At 36.0% G+C, this 22,411-nt stretch overlaps 1 protein-coding gene across 4 annotated transcripts; it reads right to left on the bottom strand.

The window, feature by feature from the left end:
* Nucleotides 1–32: 32 nt before the first annotated feature.
* LOC147470651 (hsc70-interacting protein-like) lies at nt 33–15,082 on the bottom strand. 4 transcript variants are annotated; one of them, XM_086543373.1, is made up of 10 exons: nt 14,852–14,998; nt 11,469–11,592; nt 7,115–7,263; nt 6,647–6,814; nt 5,682–5,823; nt 5,287–5,389; nt 4,572–4,679; nt 3,527–3,706; nt 2,290–2,440; nt 33–2,253 (listed from the first exon to the last, which is right to left on the bottom strand). In XM_086543373.1, exons 2-10 carry the CDS (start codon nt 11,570–11,572, stop codon nt 2,135–2,137), a joined length of 1,224 nt encoding a protein of 407 aa, XP_086399499.1. In that variant the 5' UTR covers nt 11,573–11,592; nt 14,852–14,998; the 3' UTR covers nt 33–2,134. The 4 variants fall into 4 exon arrangements, with proteins under 4 accessions (XP_086399499.1, XP_086399496.1, XP_086399497.1 ...); XM_086543370.1 differs by having other exon boundaries at nt 33–2,440; nt 14,852–15,082; XM_086543371.1 differs by having other exon boundaries at nt 33–2,440; nt 14,846–14,882.
* Between the last annotated feature and the right edge of the window lie 7,329 nt (nt 15,083–22,411).

Below are 22,411 nucleotides of genomic sequence, written 5' to 3'. Positions count from 1 at the left end.
TCTTTAACTATATAAAGGTCCTGAAACAAATATCCTTTTCCTTTTTTTATTTACAAATACACATCTGCTTTAGTACAATTCATGATGCCTTTCTCAACAAATCTGGCTTACCCACTGCTATTATGAACACCACCTGCAATAGTATTTCTCTCTCGCAAATGGCTTGCAGTGGAGGAAGATCATAATAGCATTCACATTGTTGAATTAGAATAAGTTAACAGAAGAAATTCATCAAACGCATAATATTTTCAGAACTATTTTCATATTACTGAGCCAATGCTGAGATAAAATTCCTTATCTGGAAAACTTTTTACCCTACAACTTCAATCTCCTCACTCACTAGTCCCGCATCTCAAAATGAAACTAAAAACTGGGTCTTGATCTGTGAAGTTGCAGGATACAAGAAATAAAGGGTAGTGAAAAAAAATAACTTTGAAGAAATATTATATTGAAGAGGATATCCAACCTAAGGAAGATAAGGTCTTATCAAATAAATTCAATGTCCAATAACTCTCACTGATTTACACTATTCTCCATCATCCCTTCTCGTTTTTAAAGCTACCATGTTGATAAAATCTATGAAATATCCTTCTCAAAATAAATCTGTTGCAATGGGCTAACTCTGATCCATCTATCTATACAAGATTTCTACAAGGCTTCTGGTTAATATTGTCCCTGTGACTTTGTACAATGGATAAAGCCACATAACTGGATACAGAATTCTAATTCACATTCCATTCTGCTGGTTTGGCCTTTCAGAAGTTACTGCTCCTCCAAATACCACCTTGCAGCACCAGAACTCATGTGACAATGCACCATTAACAGTGGACTGGTATGAATTAAACTAAAACTATGGACTCAATTATTCAAATTATTAGCATTACCATATTCAGCACACCTTGAACACACACATATATATCTGTGCATCTTATCACTTCTATTTCATATTCCTTTATGGAGGGAATTTCCATACTTGATGATGTAAGGAATGCCTTATGTAATCTCATAATCAATAATTAGAAGTGAATAAATCTTTATTATATAATCAACTTAAAGCTTATATAAATTTTGGCTTTCTTCATACAAATGCTTTCCGAATTTGAGAATAACTGGCAAGTTACATCATACTAGAAGTTAGCCTTATTGCTCCACTGTGTATATTCGGTAATATATTCCAATGGAGAGAAAGTTGAACACGAGGTTTTATGTTGGAGGAATGTAGGAAAAGAAAAAACAGAACAAGAGATATTTCAATGAAAAACAGGAACCATGCAGTCTTCCATAAAGTTAACCCTTCAAGGACAGGCACTATTGCATATTTAATTGGACTTTGTCATTTGAACATATTTAGCCTTCCTTCCTATGTCAGGTTAATGTACCAATGCCTCTATCTATAGTATTTGTGGGGATAGTAGCTGTCAGATACTAACATCATTTCTACAGACATTTAAACTTTTCTATTAAAAGTAGGTTTGAACTACGCAAGGCAATAGGACACTTTTGGTTGTTGTAAAGTACTAATGGTACTTCTGAGGTCCAGTTGTATGGCTATTTAAATTGATATCTTCCTTATAATAGACGACTGTCTTCAGTCAAACATCATTCTGTCCTGAAAGGGTTACATGATCTACCTAATTTTGATTATTTTAATTCATGGTCAGCAAAATAAGGTATAATAAAAAAAAACACATGTTATACAAAAAAACATAATATGAACAATGATTATGATCTACAGAAGTGTTTACATTAATTCACAAGCTAATTTTTTAATTAATGTTTTCTAGATTTAAATATACATTTTTCACTGATCAGTTTACTTTTTTGCATATAATATTTATTCTATCCTCATACATAGATTCAAATAATATAAAAACATCTCTCCTTTATACTCAATATAATGATAAAATAACAATAATAATGGAAAATATGAGAAATACCAAAGCCAATCAATAATCATAATATAAAAAAATGTACAACTGTCATGCATAAGCTATTCCCTTCATAATCATGCACTGAGAAAAAGTTTGTATCATGAAAACGTGCTTGCTATATATCAATAAGTCATTTCCAATAAAACTAGCAATAAGAGAGAGAAACTTTGCTCTGAGAAAGATGCATTCATAGGAGGATCCTCTTAGTCAAGGTCATCACTAGATGAGGGAGGAGGTCCACCCGAAGGGCCACCTGGGAAGCCACCAGGAAAGCCTCCAGGGAAGCCACCAGGAAAACCATCTGGCATACCTCCAGGCATACCTCCAGGCATACCTCCAGGCATACCACCAGGCATACCACCTGGCATTCCACCTGGCATATCTTTACCACCGCCAAATTTGGCCAGGAGCTTATTGATGACGGCAGATACCTTGGGATTGCTCTGGTACTTGAAGATGTTTGAGGGGTTAGTCGAGACATCCTGGAAAGCAGCTGCAACTTCAGGATCCTGCAAGGACATCAGGTCATGTCAGTTATTTTCCCAAAATGTTCAAAGTGAACTTCCACTCATACGGAATAAACCAAGATGCATGCTACTATGAATGCAAGATCATTTAAAGCCAGTTTCCCTACTCTAGCCAAGTTCTGGGATAGGTGCGTACAGGCAGCCTTTTAAATATCAGCAGCAATATGAAAGGCTATAGTCTTTACCATGTTTTCTCATTTTTGCACTACCAGTTCCAAAAGAAACATTAGTTCTAACAGTTAATCTACACATTATATAAACATGAGCATCTAAAAAACTATCCAAAATCTTGACAATTCATTTCTTTGAACATTTTCTTCTCCATATACTGTTTAACATATCAATAGAAGTTTTTTTTAATCATCACAAAAAGTCACTAAACAAGAAAACTATTTTCGTGTTACAGCTGCATAACAGTATAATTGCTATAATTGTGAAATATTTGCCAGCGTTTTATAGGCATAGTAGTTTATTCCCATTTTCCTTTCTGTATGAGGGGTAATTGCAAAAATTTTCTTGAATCAGTAAAGTAACCACAATAGCTTTATCAACTTCAATGCTCCACTGCGTGGCCAGAATTTGATATCATTTCCTAGTGTGTAAACTCAAGCTCTTGAAATGCCAGGGACCAAAATTGGTCTAAATGAAACTTGAAATAATACACCTGGAGAAACAAACGAGCAGAAAGCCTTTGCAATCTCTGGTGACTAACAAACTTGAAAGACAAACAAAGAATAAAGATTCTCATTGGCCCCACATATATTGAGCAGGATCTGGAAAAGGAATAGTGCACCCTAACCTAGCCAATAGGGTGACAATCCCAGACTTGGGCCTGGTTTCAGTCAGATGCCCGGGCTTCAAATCTCTAGGTTAACGCCTTCATCAAAAGGGCTCAACTCAACAACTCATCTTTAGGAATATGCTCTTAATATCTTAATTTCCCACTATAACTACTTGTTATTCACTCCTACATCAGTACTGCTATCAACGCAAACATTACCCTGCAGGATCAATCAGACATTTACAAGAAAATGTCAATCCAAAAACAGTTAACAGAACTTGACTCACCTGCATGGCTGCAAGGATTTCTGGGTCTTTAAAGATATCTCCCAGGTTGGGCATACCACCTGGCATGCCACCAGGCATGCCACCAGGCATGCCACCAGGCATCCCTCCAGGCATACCACCTGGCATACCACCTGGAAAGCTAAAGGAAGCTCCACCAGCCTTCTCTTGCTCTTCTTGTGCCTAAAGACAACAAAGGACAGAATAATTTTAAAACAAATCAAGGGCATACATCAAATGATTAATTTAACAAATAATGCAGAAGCCAATATATCAACTCAAAGACTAATATGCATTATCTACTTTCATCTGGGCAAGTGCAACATTTAGTCCAACATTTTTTCTGGAATTTTTATTATAGCCTGATTTTAATAAATAAATTTCACTTGTCTTCATTCTGGGCACCACTGGGAACTAACATTCAACTGAAAGCCCCACATTTTTCTTCATCACTAGTACAACATATGGAATTAAAAATCTTCGAGAAATTGAGAAAGAATCACAAAAGTCTTAATCTTCACGAACTTCAAAACGATATTTAGTTTTCTAGAATCTTTCAACAATAGAATTAAAGAAAAACGAGATAATAAAAATAAAAAAAAGAGCAGAAAGAAGAATTAGATAGAAGAGTAATGAACAGGAAAAAATAAATAAATATATGAATTAACCCTTTGATGACGGTGCGTTGATGCAATATTGCATAGGCCCAGCGTAGGGGATTTCCACTTATTGCTGGGCCAGTCTAATATATCTAAAAGGACATATACTACTAATACTATTATACTATATACACTCTTTCAAATCACATAAATAATAAGAGAATGACAGTTCCTTTACAATCAAAGATTATGAAGAACCAAATGGAAGTGAAAACAATTTTTTTCTTTATTTTTATTATTATTATTATTATTATTATTATAATTATTATAATTATTATAATTATCATAATTATTATTATTATTATTATTATTATTATTATTATTATTATTATTATTATTATTATTATTATTATTATTATAAAACTTGTTCCTAATAAGATTCAACGTACCTTTTTCGCTTCTTCTTGGGCTTGACGCACCCTTTCTCGTTTCTCCTTGATTTCTTTATCTTTTCTCAGGCGCTCATACTTTCGGTTGTGTTCTTCTAGCTTTGTTGCCTGGAATTATAATCACATAATTAATCACCAAGTTAGTGAACATAGTTATAACCATGGGAGTCATTCTTTCAAATAAAAATAGACAATAGACCTTCAGGGAGTTTCCTGTCTTCTAACACATTAGTGACAAAAAATTTTAGGCATCAAAATTGATAGGCAGGCTACATGCACTTCCCCATAAAATGGCTGAAAAAAAAATTTTTCTCTGAAGATAACCATAATTCTTTGTGGTTTTTGGTCTTATTATCACACATCTCAAATCTAACCCCTTCACAACAGATGATATGATATCACATCATGGCCCAGCTGGTCTTCCCGTAGGTGACGGATATCACATTATGGCATTTTTGTATGGCCAGCACACCAGGTAATTGAGTGGGTAGCAGCTGGCCAACACCTCAATAGATGAATAGCCCATGGCATCAGGCCTGCTGCGTATTTAGAAATACCCTGACCTAATGGCAGAGCCAAAACTGCCCAAGCATTAACAGGTTAATGCACACATTCACTCACTCACTAATTAACATTAAATTCATCCAATCAAACGAGACACACAACCACATAAGTCATAAATAATTGAAAGGTAAGACAGATAACAAAAACTTACATTGGGCAAGACTTCCTTTAACCATTCATCTGACTGCTCGTCAAAGTCCAGCTTGCATGCCAGTCTAAGGTCCTTCACTGCTTGCAACCAGTTACCCAGCAATCTAGCACAAGTAAAAAGATCAACCTGACAGTCAGCTTGCAATCTAAAATATGAAATTTCTTATAACATCAATCACAATAGGTTCTCTTATATAATATACAAAGTTTAAAAAATACAAAAAAGGAGTACAATGCTAAGAGATTACATGAATGAAAGAAAAAGACAAGGAACAAAATGAATGATTATAAAATAAAATAAAAAGCATAAATAAACAATTATATAAACAAATACATAAAGAAATAAAGTAAAAAATAATATAACAAACAGTGAATGCAAGTGCCTATTATCATTACCTGTGTGCTCTTCCTCGGTACTTGTAAGCAGCCGCTGAATCCGGGTTTAACTTGATGGCCTCGTCACAGTCTCTGATAGCAGCCTTGACTCTTTCTTGTTTCAATAATATGTTTGCTCTCTTTGCATACAACATGGCAGATCCTGCAGGAATGTATTTTAATTTGTATTATCTTTTTCAGTCTACTTGATGCTCACTGTCCATTACACTTTTGTTTTTTAAATGTAAATGGCTCCACAAGCCCTTAGTCACTTAGGAGTCCCATTGCCTGACCTTTAGGGAAAAACCTTTTTATTTCTATTATTATTACCATTGCCAACATTATTATACTATCATCATGATTTTTGTCATAATATTAATGGCAGTAATAATAATAATATAGATCACCTTTTTTTTCTGTAAATGCTTGAGGATTAGGGTAAATTAGGGAGATCAGATAGGCCAACTAATTGCCCCCTTGGTGACTAAGCACTTGTGAAGCCATCTATGTTAAAAAAAAAAGTTGAAAAAAAAAAGATACAAAAGAGACAACTGCATGTATACTCCCAGCATCAATGGGTTAATGTAAGTACAGACATGAACCCCCCTCCCCACCCCCAACCCCCCAAAATGATGGCAACTTCCTCTCTATAAAAGCTTTTAAAATCTTTTCATGAAAATGAATTTCCATAAGAAATTTGATCCTACTACAACAAAATATAGCAACAGAGTCACATTAACCCACTCACAACGGGGGCATTCCAGCCTTGCATGTCACAATGCCGGGGCTTTCGAACGCTTAGGCCTAAATCAATTAAATGACTGGTACCATATGGTGCCACCCGGCAACCGGGCCCTTGAATGAGTGGTACCGTAGTGTACCACCCGTCCAGAGAGGGTTAAGATGCCTCTCAACTCAACAAAATGAGTGATGAATATACCAAAGCCATCAAATATGACAAAAGCAAGTCTTTATCCAAAACCCACCTGGATTCAATTTGATAGCTTCTGTGAAACAATCAACAGCTTTCTGGAAATCTCCGTCAGACATTGCCATCATTGCCTCAGACCGCTTTTCATTTGCTGCATCCTGGTCTTCCTCTGACACGACCTTATTCGGGTCACCTAGTTCTGGTGGGTCTTCTGTTTCAGGTTCTGTAAGAGAATTTCATGACAAATACATAAACACACAAAAATACAATAACACAAACTATTTCTTTTTTGCCTAGCCTTTTGGTATCCTTATGACTAATTCTAATGATAATACTCCTTATGTATGTGATTAAAGACTGACTAAATTTTTTACAGGAATGTTAGGAAACTCAACAAGAAAGAGGCAACCTAACAGAAACAAGTACATGAAAACACAAATAATATCAGAGCAATTGTAAAAGAATTCTCCTGTTCAAATTCTTATTACTATTGCAACTACATTTTCCATGTGAATAAACTCACCAATGACGCCCTCATTGTTCAATTCAACATCACTCTCTACTTCCTCTTCTTCCTCTACTTTGGGCTCAGGTTCCTTAGCTGGCATCTCTTGGGCCTTTGGTGGCGGCGAACATGTTGGCAGCGAGGCACCTAGACTTGTCAGATATTCCCTGTTTGGAGAATTCATTCAAGTAAGATTATTTATCAAATATACATGGTTAAGTTCATGCAATAGCTCTCCATAAAGTTGATGAAATAACAAACAATTCCCACTGCATTTTTCTGACCAGATAGCACAAAGGCCAATGTGTAAGTTAGTGTACTGCATATTCAAGTTGACAGTTAAAGTCAAAGATTCCAAATTTCTGATAGTCTGGGAGTGGATGTGGGTGTGAGTGTGAGTGTGAGTGTGAGTGTGAGTGTGTGTAGTGTGGGTGTGAGTGTGTGTAGTGTGGGTGTGAGTGTGTGTAGTGTGGGTGTGAGTGTGTGTAGTGTGGGTGTGAGTGTGTGTAGTGTGGGTGTGAGTGTGTGTAGTGTGGGTGTGAGAGTGTATAGTGTGGGTGTGAGTGTGTGTAGTGTGGGTGTGAGTGTGTGTAGTGTGGATGTGAGTGTGGGTGTGGGTGAGTAAGTGTGAGTGTAAGTGTGAGTGTAAGTGTGAGTTTAAGTGTGAGTTTAAGTGTGAGTGTATGTGTGAGTGTAAGTGTGAGTTTAAGTGTGAGTTTAAGTGTGAGTTTAAGTGTGAGTTTAAGTGTGAGTTTAAGTGTGAGTTTAAGTGTGAGTTTAAGTGTGAGTTTAAGTGTGAGTTTAAGTGTGAGTTTAAGTGTGAGTTTAAGTGTGAGTGTGAGTGTGAGTGTGAGTGTGAGTGTGAGTGTGAGTGTGAGTGTGAGTGTGAGTGTGAGTGTGAGTGTGAGTGTGAGAGTGAGAGTGTGAGTGTGAGTGTGAGTATGAGTATGAGTGTGAGTGTGAGTGTGAGTGTGAGTGGGCGAGGTTTGTTTGGTGAGGGCGAGGTTTGTTTGGTTTGTTTGGTGAGGGCGAGGTTTGTTTGGTGTGGGCGAGGTTTGTTTGGTGTGGGCGAAGTTTGTTTGGTGTGGGCGAGGTTTGTTTGGTGTGGGCGAGGTTTGTTTGGTGTGGGCGAGGTTTGTTTGGTGAGGGCGAGGTTTGTTTGGTGTGGGCGAGGTTTGTTTGGTGTGGGCGAGGTTTGTTTGGTGAGGGCGAGGTTTGTTTGGTGTGGGCGAGGTTTGTTTGGTGTGGGCGAGGTTTGTTTGGTGTGGGCGAGGTTTGTTTGGTGTGGGCGAGGTTTGTTTGGTGTGGGCGAGGTTTGTTTGGTGTGGGCGAGGTTTGTTTGGTGAGGGCGAGGTTTGTTTGGTGTGGGCGAGGTTTGTTTGGTGTGGGCGAGGTTTGTTTGGTGTGGGCGAAGTTTGTTTGGTGTGGGCGAGGTTTGTTTGGTGTGGGCGAGGTTTGTTTGGTGTGGGCGAGGTTTGTTTGGTGAGGATTAGGAGTAGGGTGAGGGTTAGAAGTAGGGTGAGGATTAGGAGTAGGGTGAGGATTAGGAGTAGGGTGAGGACTAGGAGTAGGGTGAGGGTTAGGAGTAGGGTGAGGATTAGGAGTAGGGTGAGGGTTAGGAGTAGGGTGAGGGTTAGGAGTAGGGTGAGGGTTAGGAGTAGGGTGAGGATTAGGAGTAGGGTGAGGATTAGGAGTAGGGTGAGGGTTAGGAGTAGGGTGAGGATTAGGAGTAGGGTGAGGGTTAGGAGTAGGGTGAGGGTTAGGAGTAGGGTGAGGGTTAGGAGTAGGGTGAGGATTAGGAGTAGGGTGAGGGTTAGGAGTAGGGTGAGGATTAGGAGTAGGGTGAGGATTAGGAGTAGGGTGAGGGTTAGGAGGAGGGTGAGGGTTAGGAGGAGGGTGAGGGTTAGGAGGAGGGTGGGTTAGGAGTGTAGTGGTGAGTGGGTGGTTGAGAGGTGGGGTTAGGAGTAGGGTGAGGACTAGGAGTAGGGTGAGGATTAGGAGTAGGGTGAGGATTAGGAGTAGGGTGAGGATTAGGAGTAGGGTGAGGGTTAGGAGTAGGGGGAGGAGCAGGAGTAGGGTGAGGTGGAGTAGTGTGTGAGGGATTAGGAGTAGGGTGAGGGTTAGGAGTAGGGTGAGGGTTAGGAGTAGGGTGAGGATTAGGAGTAGGGTGAGGGTTAGGAGTAGGGTGAGGGTTAGGAGTAGGGTGAGGATTAGGAGTAGGGTGAGGGTTAGGAGTAGGGTGAGGATTAGGAGTAGGGTGAGGATTAGGAGTAGGGTGAGGATTAGGAGTAGGGTGAGGGTTAGGAGTAGGGTGAGGGTTAGGAGTAGGGTGAGGATTAGGAGTAGGGTGAGGATTAGGAGTAGGGTGAGGATTAGGAGTAGGGTGAGGGTTAGGAGTAGGGTGAGGGTTAGGAGTAGGGTGAGGGTTAGGAGTAGGGTGAGGAGTAGGGTGAAGGTTTGGAGTAGGGTGAGGGTTAGGAGTAGGGTGAGGTTAGGAGTAGGGTGGGTTAGGTGGTGGGTGAGGTTTAGGAGTAGGTGTGGGAGGAGTAGGGTGAGGGCGAGGAGTAGGTTGGTTAGGAGTAGGGTGAGGATTGTTGGTGGGGAGGTTAGTGGTGAGGGTTAGGGTTAGGAGTGGGTGAGGTTGGTGGGTGTAGGGTGGTAGGAGTAGGGTGAGGGTTATGAGTAGGGTGAGGTTAGGAGTAGGGTGAGGATTAGGAGTAGGGTGGGTTAGGAGTAGGGTGTTTGGGTGGGGAGGGTTGGTGAGGGTGAGGTTTAGGTTTGGTTGGATTAGGAGTAGGGTGAGGGTTAGGAGTAGGGTGAGGGTTAGGAGTAGGGTGAGGGTTAGGAGTAGGATGAGGATTAGGAGTAGGATGAGGATTAGGAGTAGGGTGAGGGTTAGGAGTAGGGTGAGGATTAGGAGTAGGTTGAGGGTTAGGAGTAGGGTGAAGGTTAGAAGTAGGGTGAGGGTTAGGAGTAGGGTGAGGGTTAGGAGGAGGGTGAGGGTTAGGAGTGGGGAGGTTGGGTGATGAGGATTAGGAGTAGGTTGGGTTAGGAGTAGGGTGAGGTTTGTGTGTGGGGAGGGTTAGGAGTGGTGAGGATTAGGAGGTTGGATGGTTAGGAGTAGGGTGAGGTTTGGAGTGGGGAGGTTTTAGGAGTAGGTTGAGGGTTAGGAGTAGGGTGAAGGTTAGAAGTAGGGTGAGGGTGAAGGTATGGGTGAAGGTGGTGAGGCTGAAATCAGAAAACTTATTTCACCTGCATGAACAGACACTCATGTAATACAAATTGGTGAAGATTATGCGTGAAATGGAAAAGAAAAACAAATATATCATTAGGCCTCTTCAAGAACAGACAGGCATGCTTTTTCAGAGCTTATGAACTATGGAGTTTAATTGTTAGACTTTGTCTGTTAGCAAGTGTTACCTGATAGACAGTTCTGACCACTTTATCATTAAAGCAGTGGAAGCATATGCAGTGAACATGCAGACGGGGGCAACACATTGATGTCATTAGTGCTTTCAACTGTATAGGTGGTGTGTAAGGTGCCACTGCTAGTTTGGCTGTTTTGCAGAGTGGCAGTAGAAATGAGGAGGAGGAATGTATATAGTAATAACTAGTTTTTGGGGTTTGTTTTCTTTGTTACAATAGACAAAATTATTCCCATACTTTGTATTTTTTTTATCATTAAAATATTATAGTGATGTTACACAGAATGCACAGCATATATTCCTTCATTATGGAGACAACAAGACTTGACTATAGAATTCGTCTAAACATTGTTATATCGTACCAGAACCTCCTATAAGTCTCACAACATGACAAAACCTAAAAAAGTGATTTTCAGTACTCTAGAAAATAAATGAGCAGGAGCTGGCCAGAGAGAAAATGCTGTAGGGCAATGTGCAAGTCTCTCTTGTTCCACCAAACCTACCAAATGGAAGCCCTGCATCAATTATGTAGACCTGTCCGCAATTGGGTAAGCTATATTTAAACAGAAAAATGGATGGCAGAGAGTCAACCTGTGGCTCGTCAGACCCATAGCTGTGAAAGACTGATTGGTGACAAGATGGGTGACAAAAGAAATAGAATCACGGCTGTAACACAAACTCGTAAACAGCAAGGTTGAAGGCGCAACAATATGAAAAAGTGGTTCTGTGATGCTATTTGGTTAAAGATATCAGGTAGGGAAAAGGAGACATGTCTATATAATTCTTACTATTAAAATAAAAACCCTGAGCTTTTTTAACTAAATCCCTAAATTAATGTGGGGTAGAGGTATGGGTACAGGCGCAGGCGCCGGCGTTTGGTGTGGTTGTGTAATATACTGGAAAACTTATCAAACCTATCTCAACACTACATCCATCCTTGCACTCACTTGAAAAATTCCAGCTCAGGCACATGAAGTATTGAAGGATCTTGTTTGCAGACGGCGATGAAAGCCTGGAGCCTCTGCAGGTCCTCTGGCCTCAATTGCTCCATGATTGCAATAAAGAGTCAGCCTGTAATACATTCAAAAATTAAAACTAAGAAGGGTTAGCTATAAGGTGAAGTTCTTATTTCGTTAAAATCCAATCTACTTACTTTGGTCTGTAGTACTGGGAACTATGCCCAAATAAAGAAGGGAATATTTAAGCTCTGATCTAGATTATTGTGGAGCCCCAGAAACAAACCCACAGTCTGACTTTATCATAATAATAGCAATGAAAACAAAAAAATCAAATCAATAGACACCATCATTTGTCTAGAAATGAAAGGCATGGTATATATTGAAGGGTATATAAAACATTTCATATTGAATATACTTATACTAATTTGACTTGTAAACTAAACTAATTAGTAACCATCATAATTTCAATATGAATTTATATGTTACCTTCTTCCTAGAGTAAGTGTTATGAGCTAATAAAATTTACATACACAACACCAAGGAAATTAATAATTCTAAAAATTCTTCATTCGCCTATTCATCCTATGGAACTTATATTATGTAAATTAATTTTCATTATATCATTCCAGATGTTCCTACTTTTACTATGCAACCACAGCATTATCCAGTGTCTTCTTTTTCTGTTCTTGTCCTGTTTTGTAGAGCAAAGCTTTGCCACTGGCTGCAGCAATGTTTTAGTTTACAGAGTAACCACAACTGGATCAGTGAGTAAATCCCAAATCCTTGAGAGTAAATTTTTGGACAAGTACCACAGTGCTAGTTTTCTCTTGTGGGTGGGATTACCTGTATTTTCTGGATGTAAATTTGTAAATGTACGATTCAATTTGTCTAAAAGTTCTGGCGGTGGTTTCCAGCAAAATCTTTAATTCAGGTATTCATAACAGGCTTTTCATACTTGCACACAAGTATGTCATGAAACATACTCAATGGGTTAACCTAGAGAATTTCATATTATTGTCCTTCTGTACCAATATGAAGTTTTGTAGCATATATAAGGAGTTTGTCCAAGCTCAATCTTGCCAGAAAAAATGTGGTGAAGGTTTGTTGACCTTTGCCAGAGTGCAATACAGTTGCTGCAGTAATTGCTAGACACTCTGCCACTGTCAAGTTGGATTTCAATAGGTATGGTTTCCTTCACAGATCATCACAAGTTTCAAGTGAATTTGGTTTAACAATATAACTATGAAAAAAAAAATCTTCTTACAAAACATTGCATATGTTATCTGATCATCTACTATTTTTCAAGCTTTCGCTGTAAATATATGCAGATTGAAGAAATCCGAGACACTTTTCATCCACAACTTTGCTAACACAAATAAAAATAGAAGAAGTATCTAATATAGAAATATAATTCTTGCAGACATTCATCCTTCCCAGTAAACACTTGACTGTTGCATTTCTATTTTAGTATTTATTTGGAATGAACAAATGCATAAAATGAACAAATACTGACTAATAAATTCATTTACAGTCAAGAAATCAAAATAAACTACCCTCAACCAAACATGTCAATCATATTTGTTGGGTTCCGAGTGCCTTTGAATGAGACGTGTAGATTTGCTGTATTGGTTGCAATCTGGCATATATGTTGATGTGCTATTGGGTTTCAACTTCTTACAAGGAACCAGACCAAGTTCTATCCTGCTAAAATATTTATATTCTTAGGCTGCATAGGACAAGACATGAACCACTATGCATACAGGTCTTTGTTTTGTTTTTGTTTTTTTTTCTTGTTATTGAAGTCCTTCAAAAACACCCACGGGCCCCCCCATAAGTTTCATGCTAATCAGTGCTTAAACAAGTTCTAACACGACAATATCACCTTCCTAGTGATTAACCTATAACGGACATCCATATTATTTTTTGTTATGTCCAAGTGCGAGCATAAGAAATAAGAAAATTACTGCAATGTTTAAAGTCCCATAAAAGAGACACTGATACATAGATTCCAAAAATATAACCAATTTCTTATGTGCACTGAATCAAGAGTGGAGAGAAGTGATTATTAGTGCATTAGAGTCAAATCATAAAACAGAGCATCCATTATGGGTTAGTAGTCACACAGGAATTTGCTCAAAGTTCTATCTTGCCAGATTATATGTGGTGGAAGTTTGTCGTCCTTGCCACCCACAGCTAAGGAAACGTGTTTTCAGTATTGGATCTATTACGGGATATACATTGGCAACACGGTAGAAACTGCAATTGATGTACATAGTACACCATGCAGGTTACTAAACTGTACAATAACCACATTTATATTTCACAGTAGACAAATATGTACTGCATTTCTGTGATTTGTAACTGCCCTAACCCACAAACCCAGATTCCCCAAGGGTTCCCCAAGCCTGTCGAGTATGAAGGTAGAGGGAATGCTAACTCTGACACTGAGGGTTTGATCACACCTGAGTACTCAATATATATGTATGTATGTGTGTGTGTGTGTGTGTGTGTGTGTGTGTGTGTGTGTGTGTGTGTGTGTGTGTGTGTGTGTGTGTGTGTGTGTGTGTGTGTGTGTGCGTGTGTGTGTGCGTGTGCGTGTGCGTGTTATATATGTATATATATATATATAATATGATATATATATATATATATATATATATATTATATATATATATATATATATATATATATATTTATATATTGTCTGTGAAAGACTATCATAATCGTAAAATAAACCAGAGCTTGAGCGTCTTCTAAATATTAGACGAAAGCATTACCACACAGACAGACATGTGATGCCTACCTCTTCTTGTTCATGAGGTGTGGGTATTCTGACTAAAAAATCTATGTTGAGTGCTTCTCTATTGAGTAGCCAGTCGAGTTTGACATCTGCTTATTAATTTGAAAGGAGCAAAGAGGCTAAATACCTCTTATTTATTTCAATATTTTATCTGCATAATCATAAGGTTCTTGTCAGTACCAATTCCCAATACTGTCGGCACTCGTGTTTGCTTGTTTGCCTGTGGGTTCCTAATACCCGGAAAATGCTGAGACTAATTACTGTTTTTTACTACCCAATTTCCTTTCATAACAATAAAATATCAACCGCCCCTAAAATGGCAAAAGAAATTCAGGAAAATCAAGAAATCAGCCGAACTAAAACACAAAATACAAACGACGCCACCGTTTGAACACGATGCTCCACCATTTTTCCTTTCAAAAACCATTTGCGAAGCAAGTTCTCTATAAATACCAAGCTCTCATGGCAGCTCCCTTATCATACCACCTAATCACCTCCATCCAAACACTTGACAGGTTTTGAAAACGCTTCAAAATCCAAAAAGAATTGAGGAATCACTACATACGCTCACCTTGTCAAGCCGCCTCACGAGAACTTTCTTGTCCCTGACGATTTGCAGGAACTTGATTTTAATTTATTATCTTTTCGTTACTTTTAGCTTATCATGTTCTTTTTTCTCTATCTGTATTTTGCTTTGGTTTAATCTAATGGTGGTGTACTGCGGACTTTGTTTAATTAGATTGTTTTAAGGGGAAAATTGAATAAGTCTTCCAGGTTGAACAGTGAAAATTCCAGAAAAAAACGGGGATATCTATTTAATTCTTTTTATAACATGGTAACGAAATCTACTGTTTTACTTCATTGTCGTTTTCTGAAATTCGATAAAAATTACTCAACAAAGTATTGTTGAAATTCATCCGATGTCACGCTGAAATAAATAGTAAGAAGTTGCATGCATAGAGATGATAAGGATAATGACAACCATGTCAATGGGAAGGAAACATAATATGATATTGATGTAATGCTAAGAGTAGTAACATTGTGATTTTATTTATTGGATAGCAAATAATTGTATCTCTAAGAAAGGGAAAACAATCAAGCAAACAAAAACGTGTGAATGGAATAGCAGAGAAACCCACAATACACAAATTAAACCTATTTTACACATGATGTGTGTATATATATATATATATATATATATATATATATATATATATATATATATATACATATATATGTATTTATATATATATATTATATATTATATATTTATATGTATTTATATATATATACATATATATATACATATATATATATATTATATATATATATGTGTGTGTGTGTGTGTGTGTGTAGATAGATAGATAGATGTACATATATAAATTTCTATATATATAAACTTTTATTTCTCTCTCTCTCTCTCTCTCTCTCTCTCTCTCTCTCTCTCTCTCTCTCTCTCTATATATATATATATATATATATATATATATATATATATATATACATATATATACATACATATGCATACATATACATACGTACACACAGATATACACACACACACATATATATATATATATATTATATATATATATATATATATATATGTATATATATATGTATATATATTGTATATATATATATATATATATATATATATATATATATATATATTCACATATATGTATATTTGTATATACATATATATATATATATATATATATATATATATATATATATATATATACATATTTATATATATATATATTTATATATACATATATATGAATATATATATATATATATATATATATATATATATATATATACAAATATATATACATATATATACATATATATATATATATTATATACATATATATGAATATATATATATATATATATATATATATATATATATACATATATATGCATACATATACATACGTACATACATATATACATACATACATATATATATATGTATATATATATATATTTATATATATACATATATATATATGTGTGTGTGTGTGTGTGTGTGTGTGCGTGTGTGTGTTTGTATGTGTGTGTGTGATTTATACCATTATCATCATTATCATTATTATTATTACTATCATTATTATCAGATGTTATCATAATTATCATCGTTATCATTATATACATTAGTATCATCATCAGTATTGTTACTGTCATTATTATTATCATTATCACTATCATTGTCATTATCATCCTAATTTCCATGATTAATATTATTGTTATTGTTACTGTTATTATCGTCATTATCATTATCATTGTAACCATTGTTAATATTGATGCTGCTATCATTATCATATTCATTAATATCATTGTTATTATCATCATCATCTTGGTCATCATTGTCATTATTATTGTTATTATCAATAATATTATCACTATTATCATTATTTTTATTCTATTACCATCATCACCCTTATCATTATTGTATCATTATCATCCTTATCACTGTTGTTCTTATGATCATTATTATCGTCGTCAAAATCATCATCATCATTATCGTCATCATCACCATCACCACTATCATACTTACCTTTGAAATATGACCTCAAAAACTGATTCCACACACACTCGAATACAAGGACAAAAATCACACTAAAAAAAAAAAACAAAGTTTGCATCAAGGTCAGTTTAAGTTGCGTCAGCGGCGGTGTGGCGTCTACATTCGCTGCAAAATGTCGACGCGGCGAAAAAACACGACGCTCTCCGCAGCTGTGGACGAGCGAAATATCTGAATTGATTTTATTCTTGATTGCTGGAGGTGATTAATGAACTGAGTCATTTGCTGGGCATCGAATGTCCAGAGGCGTAATGTGGATGGAATTTCCTGCAATATTTCGTTGATTCTTCTTCTTTGTTTTGTTCGTGGTTATGCTGAAATATTTTATGAATATATTTTAATGTTAGGGTGATCCCATTTATTCACCATGATCATTGTTGATGAATTATTTGCAATCATTCAAGAAAGTGCGGATATGCAACTGTAAAATACGCACCTCCGCTTATAACTCCATGATGCATTTTCACTCAAATCAAAACACTAAAGTGCAGATTCAACATCAAAATGATATATACAATGGTATTTAACTTTGCTTTGAGGATCATATCAAAGTATTTCACACTTCATTGTTTTAATTTATTTGATCATAAGAATATCCTGTAAACTAAGAAACTAGTGAACAAGCAACCCGAAGAGAGGTATGTGTATATATAATGCATCCGGTTTACGAAGTTGCAGGATACTGATGGTATGCATAAGTACACACGCACACACATACATACATACATGCATATATATATATATATATATATATATATATATATATATATATATATATATATATATATATATATGTATGTATATATATACATATATATACATATATATACATATATATATATATACACACATATATATACACATATATATACATATATATACATATATATACATATATATACATATATATACATATATATACATATATATATATATGAACTTATTTCATTGGAGTAGTAAAAATAGATGAAACAAATAGTAACTTTGAATCCAACTGGACTTCTGGTCAGACGAAACAAAAATGTATTTTTAGATTTAAACTCAAATACGACATTAGACAAAGAACAAGAAGCCTTTATCCAATACGTAAGACAAAAGACACTTCACATATTACTTTCGCAATGAAAATGCATATTTCTTTAGTAGTTATTCCAATTATTCATCAAATAAGACGCATTTATTCGAACACGACCAGTTCAGTTCATCGCAAGACATGAGTTCGGAAGAAATGACCAGCTGATCGTCGTTGAAGTGATTGGATGAGTGAACATGAGGCTAGGGAACTCTGCCTTACGGTAAGGGGTCATGGAGGGAAGTATAGTTTTCATGATAAGTATCTCTCAATAAATTCGCTGGCGCTACCACATCTAGGGCTACTAGTAATCTCTAGGAAACTGCCAATGGCCCTCGTCCGTATGTGATTTTTTTTTTCTTTTTTTTTTTCTTTTTGTCGGAGAAGACAAATCGACAAAGTATTTCACGCTTTGTTTGTGTCTCACAATAGGTACTGTGCTACCGTGCATAAAAGATTGGTCTTCAACGCAGCTACATACACAGTTCAAATGACCTGAGTTTTAGTTTACGAAGTTGTTAGTAGTTAATAGTTAGTCGGGGAAGAGTGTTGTGTTGGCAAGTTGTTTGTGGGAATTACAGCGACTCAAATTAAACATAGGCTGTATTCCTAAATGACAAAATAAAATTCAACAGGCTAAAATAACTAGAATCTGTAGATTCTAGTTTACTTTGGAATTTTGCGGCATTCCATGGTACTCCATGATGTACCATGTTGGTACCCATAACGTAAACTACCATCAGCAGAACAATGAGCGATAAACAAGAATAAACGGAAGAGGAGAGAGAGAGAGAGAGAGAGAGAGAGAGAGAGAGAGAGAGAGAGAGAGAGAGAGAGAGAGAGAGAGAGAGAGAGAGAGAGAGAGAGAGAGAGAGAGAGAGAGAGAGAGAGAGAGAGAGAGAGAGAGAGAGAGAGAGAGAGAGAGAGAGAGAGAGAGAGAGGGGGGGGGGGGATATGATTGTTTGTGTGTGGGTTTCCTCATTTTTGGCTCCATTACTCCGTTAACAACCTGTAAAAATGAATTTCCCATTATCTAACTTGTCCCCAAGAGATGGGGTGAGGTGGAACACCTCTAGGAACGCTTTGTTACTACAGGACCTTGTTATGTTACATATCATAATGATTTATAACATACCATGGACCTGTAGTAACAGTGTTCAGGGAGGTGTTCCACCTCACCCCATCTCATAATGATTAGACTACTGTGCCTTTGATAACCATAACTGATGATCATTATATATAGCATCGCTATTATGATAGGGATGAGAATAAGAGTGATTATATTGATTATTACTAAAATAATAATGATAATGATGATGATAATAACGACCACAATAGCAACAATATAATAGATATATGATAGACGTAATAACAATAGAATATATAAAACACTCACTGCCCTAATAATGGCAAAGTCAGTTATGGTAGTTCCGATAATGATGATAATCACAATAATAATAATGATGATTGTAATCATATTCAAAATTAAAAAAAAATAGTAAATGTGATACTGATTACATCTGTTTAAGATCATCATGATACATTTATGGTGGTGGTGATGGTGATGATGGTGATACACACTCCCCTTACACTCCTTCGCATATCAGTATTGCAAAATCCGAAGACATGCTTTATGAGAGGGCAATAAGTCATATTTACTAAATTCCATTTTTTCGATAAAATCGAGTTTTTTCGTGGGATTACTTCTATCTCATGGAAACATTTGCGGTTTATCATATACTTTTTGTGTTCTGAGGCTGACCACGTTTGAGGAACTAACAAATTTACGTTCGAAAATAAAGTCCCGCGGCATTTTTCTAGGATATCAATTGACTGTTCGGCTTTACATTCAGTGTGAAGGCCCGTCGATTTGTTTGATAATTTTTCTTTTATTTTTCTCAATGAAAATTTGGCTTTGAATAGTTCAGATTTAAACATTCGAGAAACAAGGCTATATTTTAAAACAAAAACATGCATATTGAGGGACTGTATTTCATTAAGAGGCCAGACTTTGAAACGTGTCAATCTATCTACTGTTCTGGAACGAGGCATTGGGAGTTAGCAAATAAGTTTCTGTACACTCTTGGATGCTGTTGGAATACTAAAGGTGCTAGTGTTAGATGATTTTCTTTATACTGCAAGAAATCGTGATTATTATTCTTTAAAATATAGATTTTGTGATTCTGACTTACTTATTTTCCGTAATTTCGCTGATGTTATTCCATAGTGCACAAGCTTATAGATATATGTCATTAAGGTATCAATGTTCCATAAAAAAAGTATTTTATGTCATGAGTCATTTATCGAGACAAAGTGGTGAATGTTTTAAAATGCGAAAAAATATTGATTATTGTTTTAGTACTTCTATCGTTTTCACAGAGTGATACATCGATACTCCCATTACACGTCATGGAAATAGCACACACGCCTTTACGTGTGAGAGAGTAATAGGCAGAGAGTAATAGGTTGATCGAATATGCCGTAATGGTATATGGAGGTTATCACTCCATTAACGAAATAAAAAGTTGATAATAGGGCGAAATAGACATCCAAAAGGGGCGGCTTGATTATTTCGAAAGTCCTGTCAAAGAAGAAATTCAAGATGAAGTATGTGGACTGAAAACATCAGATGTGAAGATTTTTTTATTTAAAAAAATCGTCTCAGAATTCCGGAAATACAAAATTCCCAAGAGGCGTGAGTGAAACGGTGACACGTCAAAGCGCAAATTCTAAAATGGAAACCCATGTATGATGTCTGCTGGAAAGATTTCACAGATATATCTCATTTAGTGATAACGTGAGCATGCATACAAGCAAGAAACCTCAAAACAGAGATTATATCAATCGAATCATATTAGCCTTCTTGTAAAGGGAAAGCCTCAAAAGTGTACATTATGCAACAAGGATTTATCTAGCAAAACTCAGCATAGACGAGAGACAGTATTCAAGTATGGCAAATGCAGCTAACAGTTTTCCTGGTAATACATCCTCGTCATTTCGCATAAGAATACATACCAAAGAGAAATCCTTTATCTGTAGATTGTGTAACAAAGGTTTTTTCTTTGTTACTCACGATTCTTTATGCAAATGCGAGGCCTTACAAACGTGAAAATTGAAAAAAGACGTGTATTTTTTCATCATAACATATATTCTTTCTTTATCTATTTTAGATTACTACTCTATCTTATATTAATGTGACTCAGTGACCTAAGGACGACCCAGTAGTGAGTAGCGACCCCTACTCTCCATTTAGGTTAGAAACATTGCCTGATTGTGCAAGGTTGCCAGCGATATAAGCAGGCAGGCACTGTTCATCGTTAAGGTATACATGTTAAGATTATAGTGTTATCCAGTACCTCATTTCTCCAACCTCGTTTCATCCCCAGCATTCCTTGACGTGAAAAATATGATGAGTTTCTTAGGGAACACTCTTTTCCTTTATAATGTCCGACTTATATCCGAACTGGAACAAAAGTTGTCATGTAAATCTAATCATCTACCTAATATAGTTTTCTTATTCTTCAGTGGTGTGAATAAAACATTTGGGCGTCCGCTCAGCTGTGGACAGCGATCGAGGCCTGAGGGGAAGAGCTACACCAGGAGTCCAAACGCTTCTTCATGGCACTTCTGTACCTGCGTGTATGTTATATATATATATATATATATATATATATATATATATATATATATATATATATATATATATATATATACATGCACAAACACATAAATACACACGCATGCACACACAAACACAAATGCACACAAACATACACACAAAAACACACGCAAACACACATACACACTTATATATATATATATATATATATATATATATATATATATATATATATATATATATATATATATATATATATATATATATATGTATATATATAAATATATATAAGTTTATATGTGTTTTACGTCTTTCTCATGGTCAATTTCGAAACGCAAAGTTATGAAAAAAGACTGATTTATCAGTTAGAATCATTTCACTTGTCAAGCAGAATTTTGAGATAAAATTATTCTGATTTGCTTTCATGTATCGTAAATTATCATTATTTATTTCGACGAGTAACTGCAAGTATATAGAGTCTATCTTATTTAAAGAAGCAACAAGGTTTTCATATTTAATTTGTCACCTTAAGAAAGAACTTCCTTTAGATCTTATAAAAGATTCCACAAAATTTATGATGATTAAAGATAAGCCCCTGAGGATGCAAGCCACTTCAGCTCGACGCCGGCCGCAATAATGACGAAAGTACAGGAAGGGTTTCCGGCCATGGCAGGAGGAATCCCGTACCCTGTGTCCGCTCATATATATATATATATCTATATATATATATATATATATATATAGGTATGTATGTATGTATACATATATATATATATGTACATATATAATATCTATGCATACATCCGAATATATAGTATATATGAAGATGTATTTCGGTGCGCAC

The sequence above is a fragment of the Penaeus japonicus genome, unplaced genomic scaffold, assembly GCF_977035675.1.
Source record: "Penaeus japonicus unplaced genomic scaffold, GWHDUDI00000001_assembly GWHDUDI00000013, whole genome shotgun sequence".
NCBI classification, from domain to species: domain Eukaryota; kingdom Metazoa; phylum Arthropoda; class Malacostraca; order Decapoda; family Penaeidae; genus Penaeus; species Penaeus japonicus.
The sequence above is the reverse complement of the archived record's forward strand: the minus strand, read 5'-3'. Positions and strand labels throughout refer to the sequence as shown.

Excerpts from the sequence above, each read along its gene's own strand:
- LOC147470651 (XM_086543370.1), bottom strand. The coding sequence starts at position 11,572 with ATGGAGCAATTGAGGCCAGAGGACCTGCAGAGGCTCCAGGCTTTCATC. Across the intron at positions 6,815-7,114 it reads GAACAATGAGGGCGTCATTG|AACCTGAAACAGAAGACCCA; the intron begins GTGAGTTTATTC and ends ATTCTCTTACAG. Across the intron at positions 5,824-6,646 it reads AGCTATCAAATTGAATCCAG|GATCTGCCATGTTGTATGCA; the intron begins GTGGGTTTTGGA and ends ACATTCCTGCAG.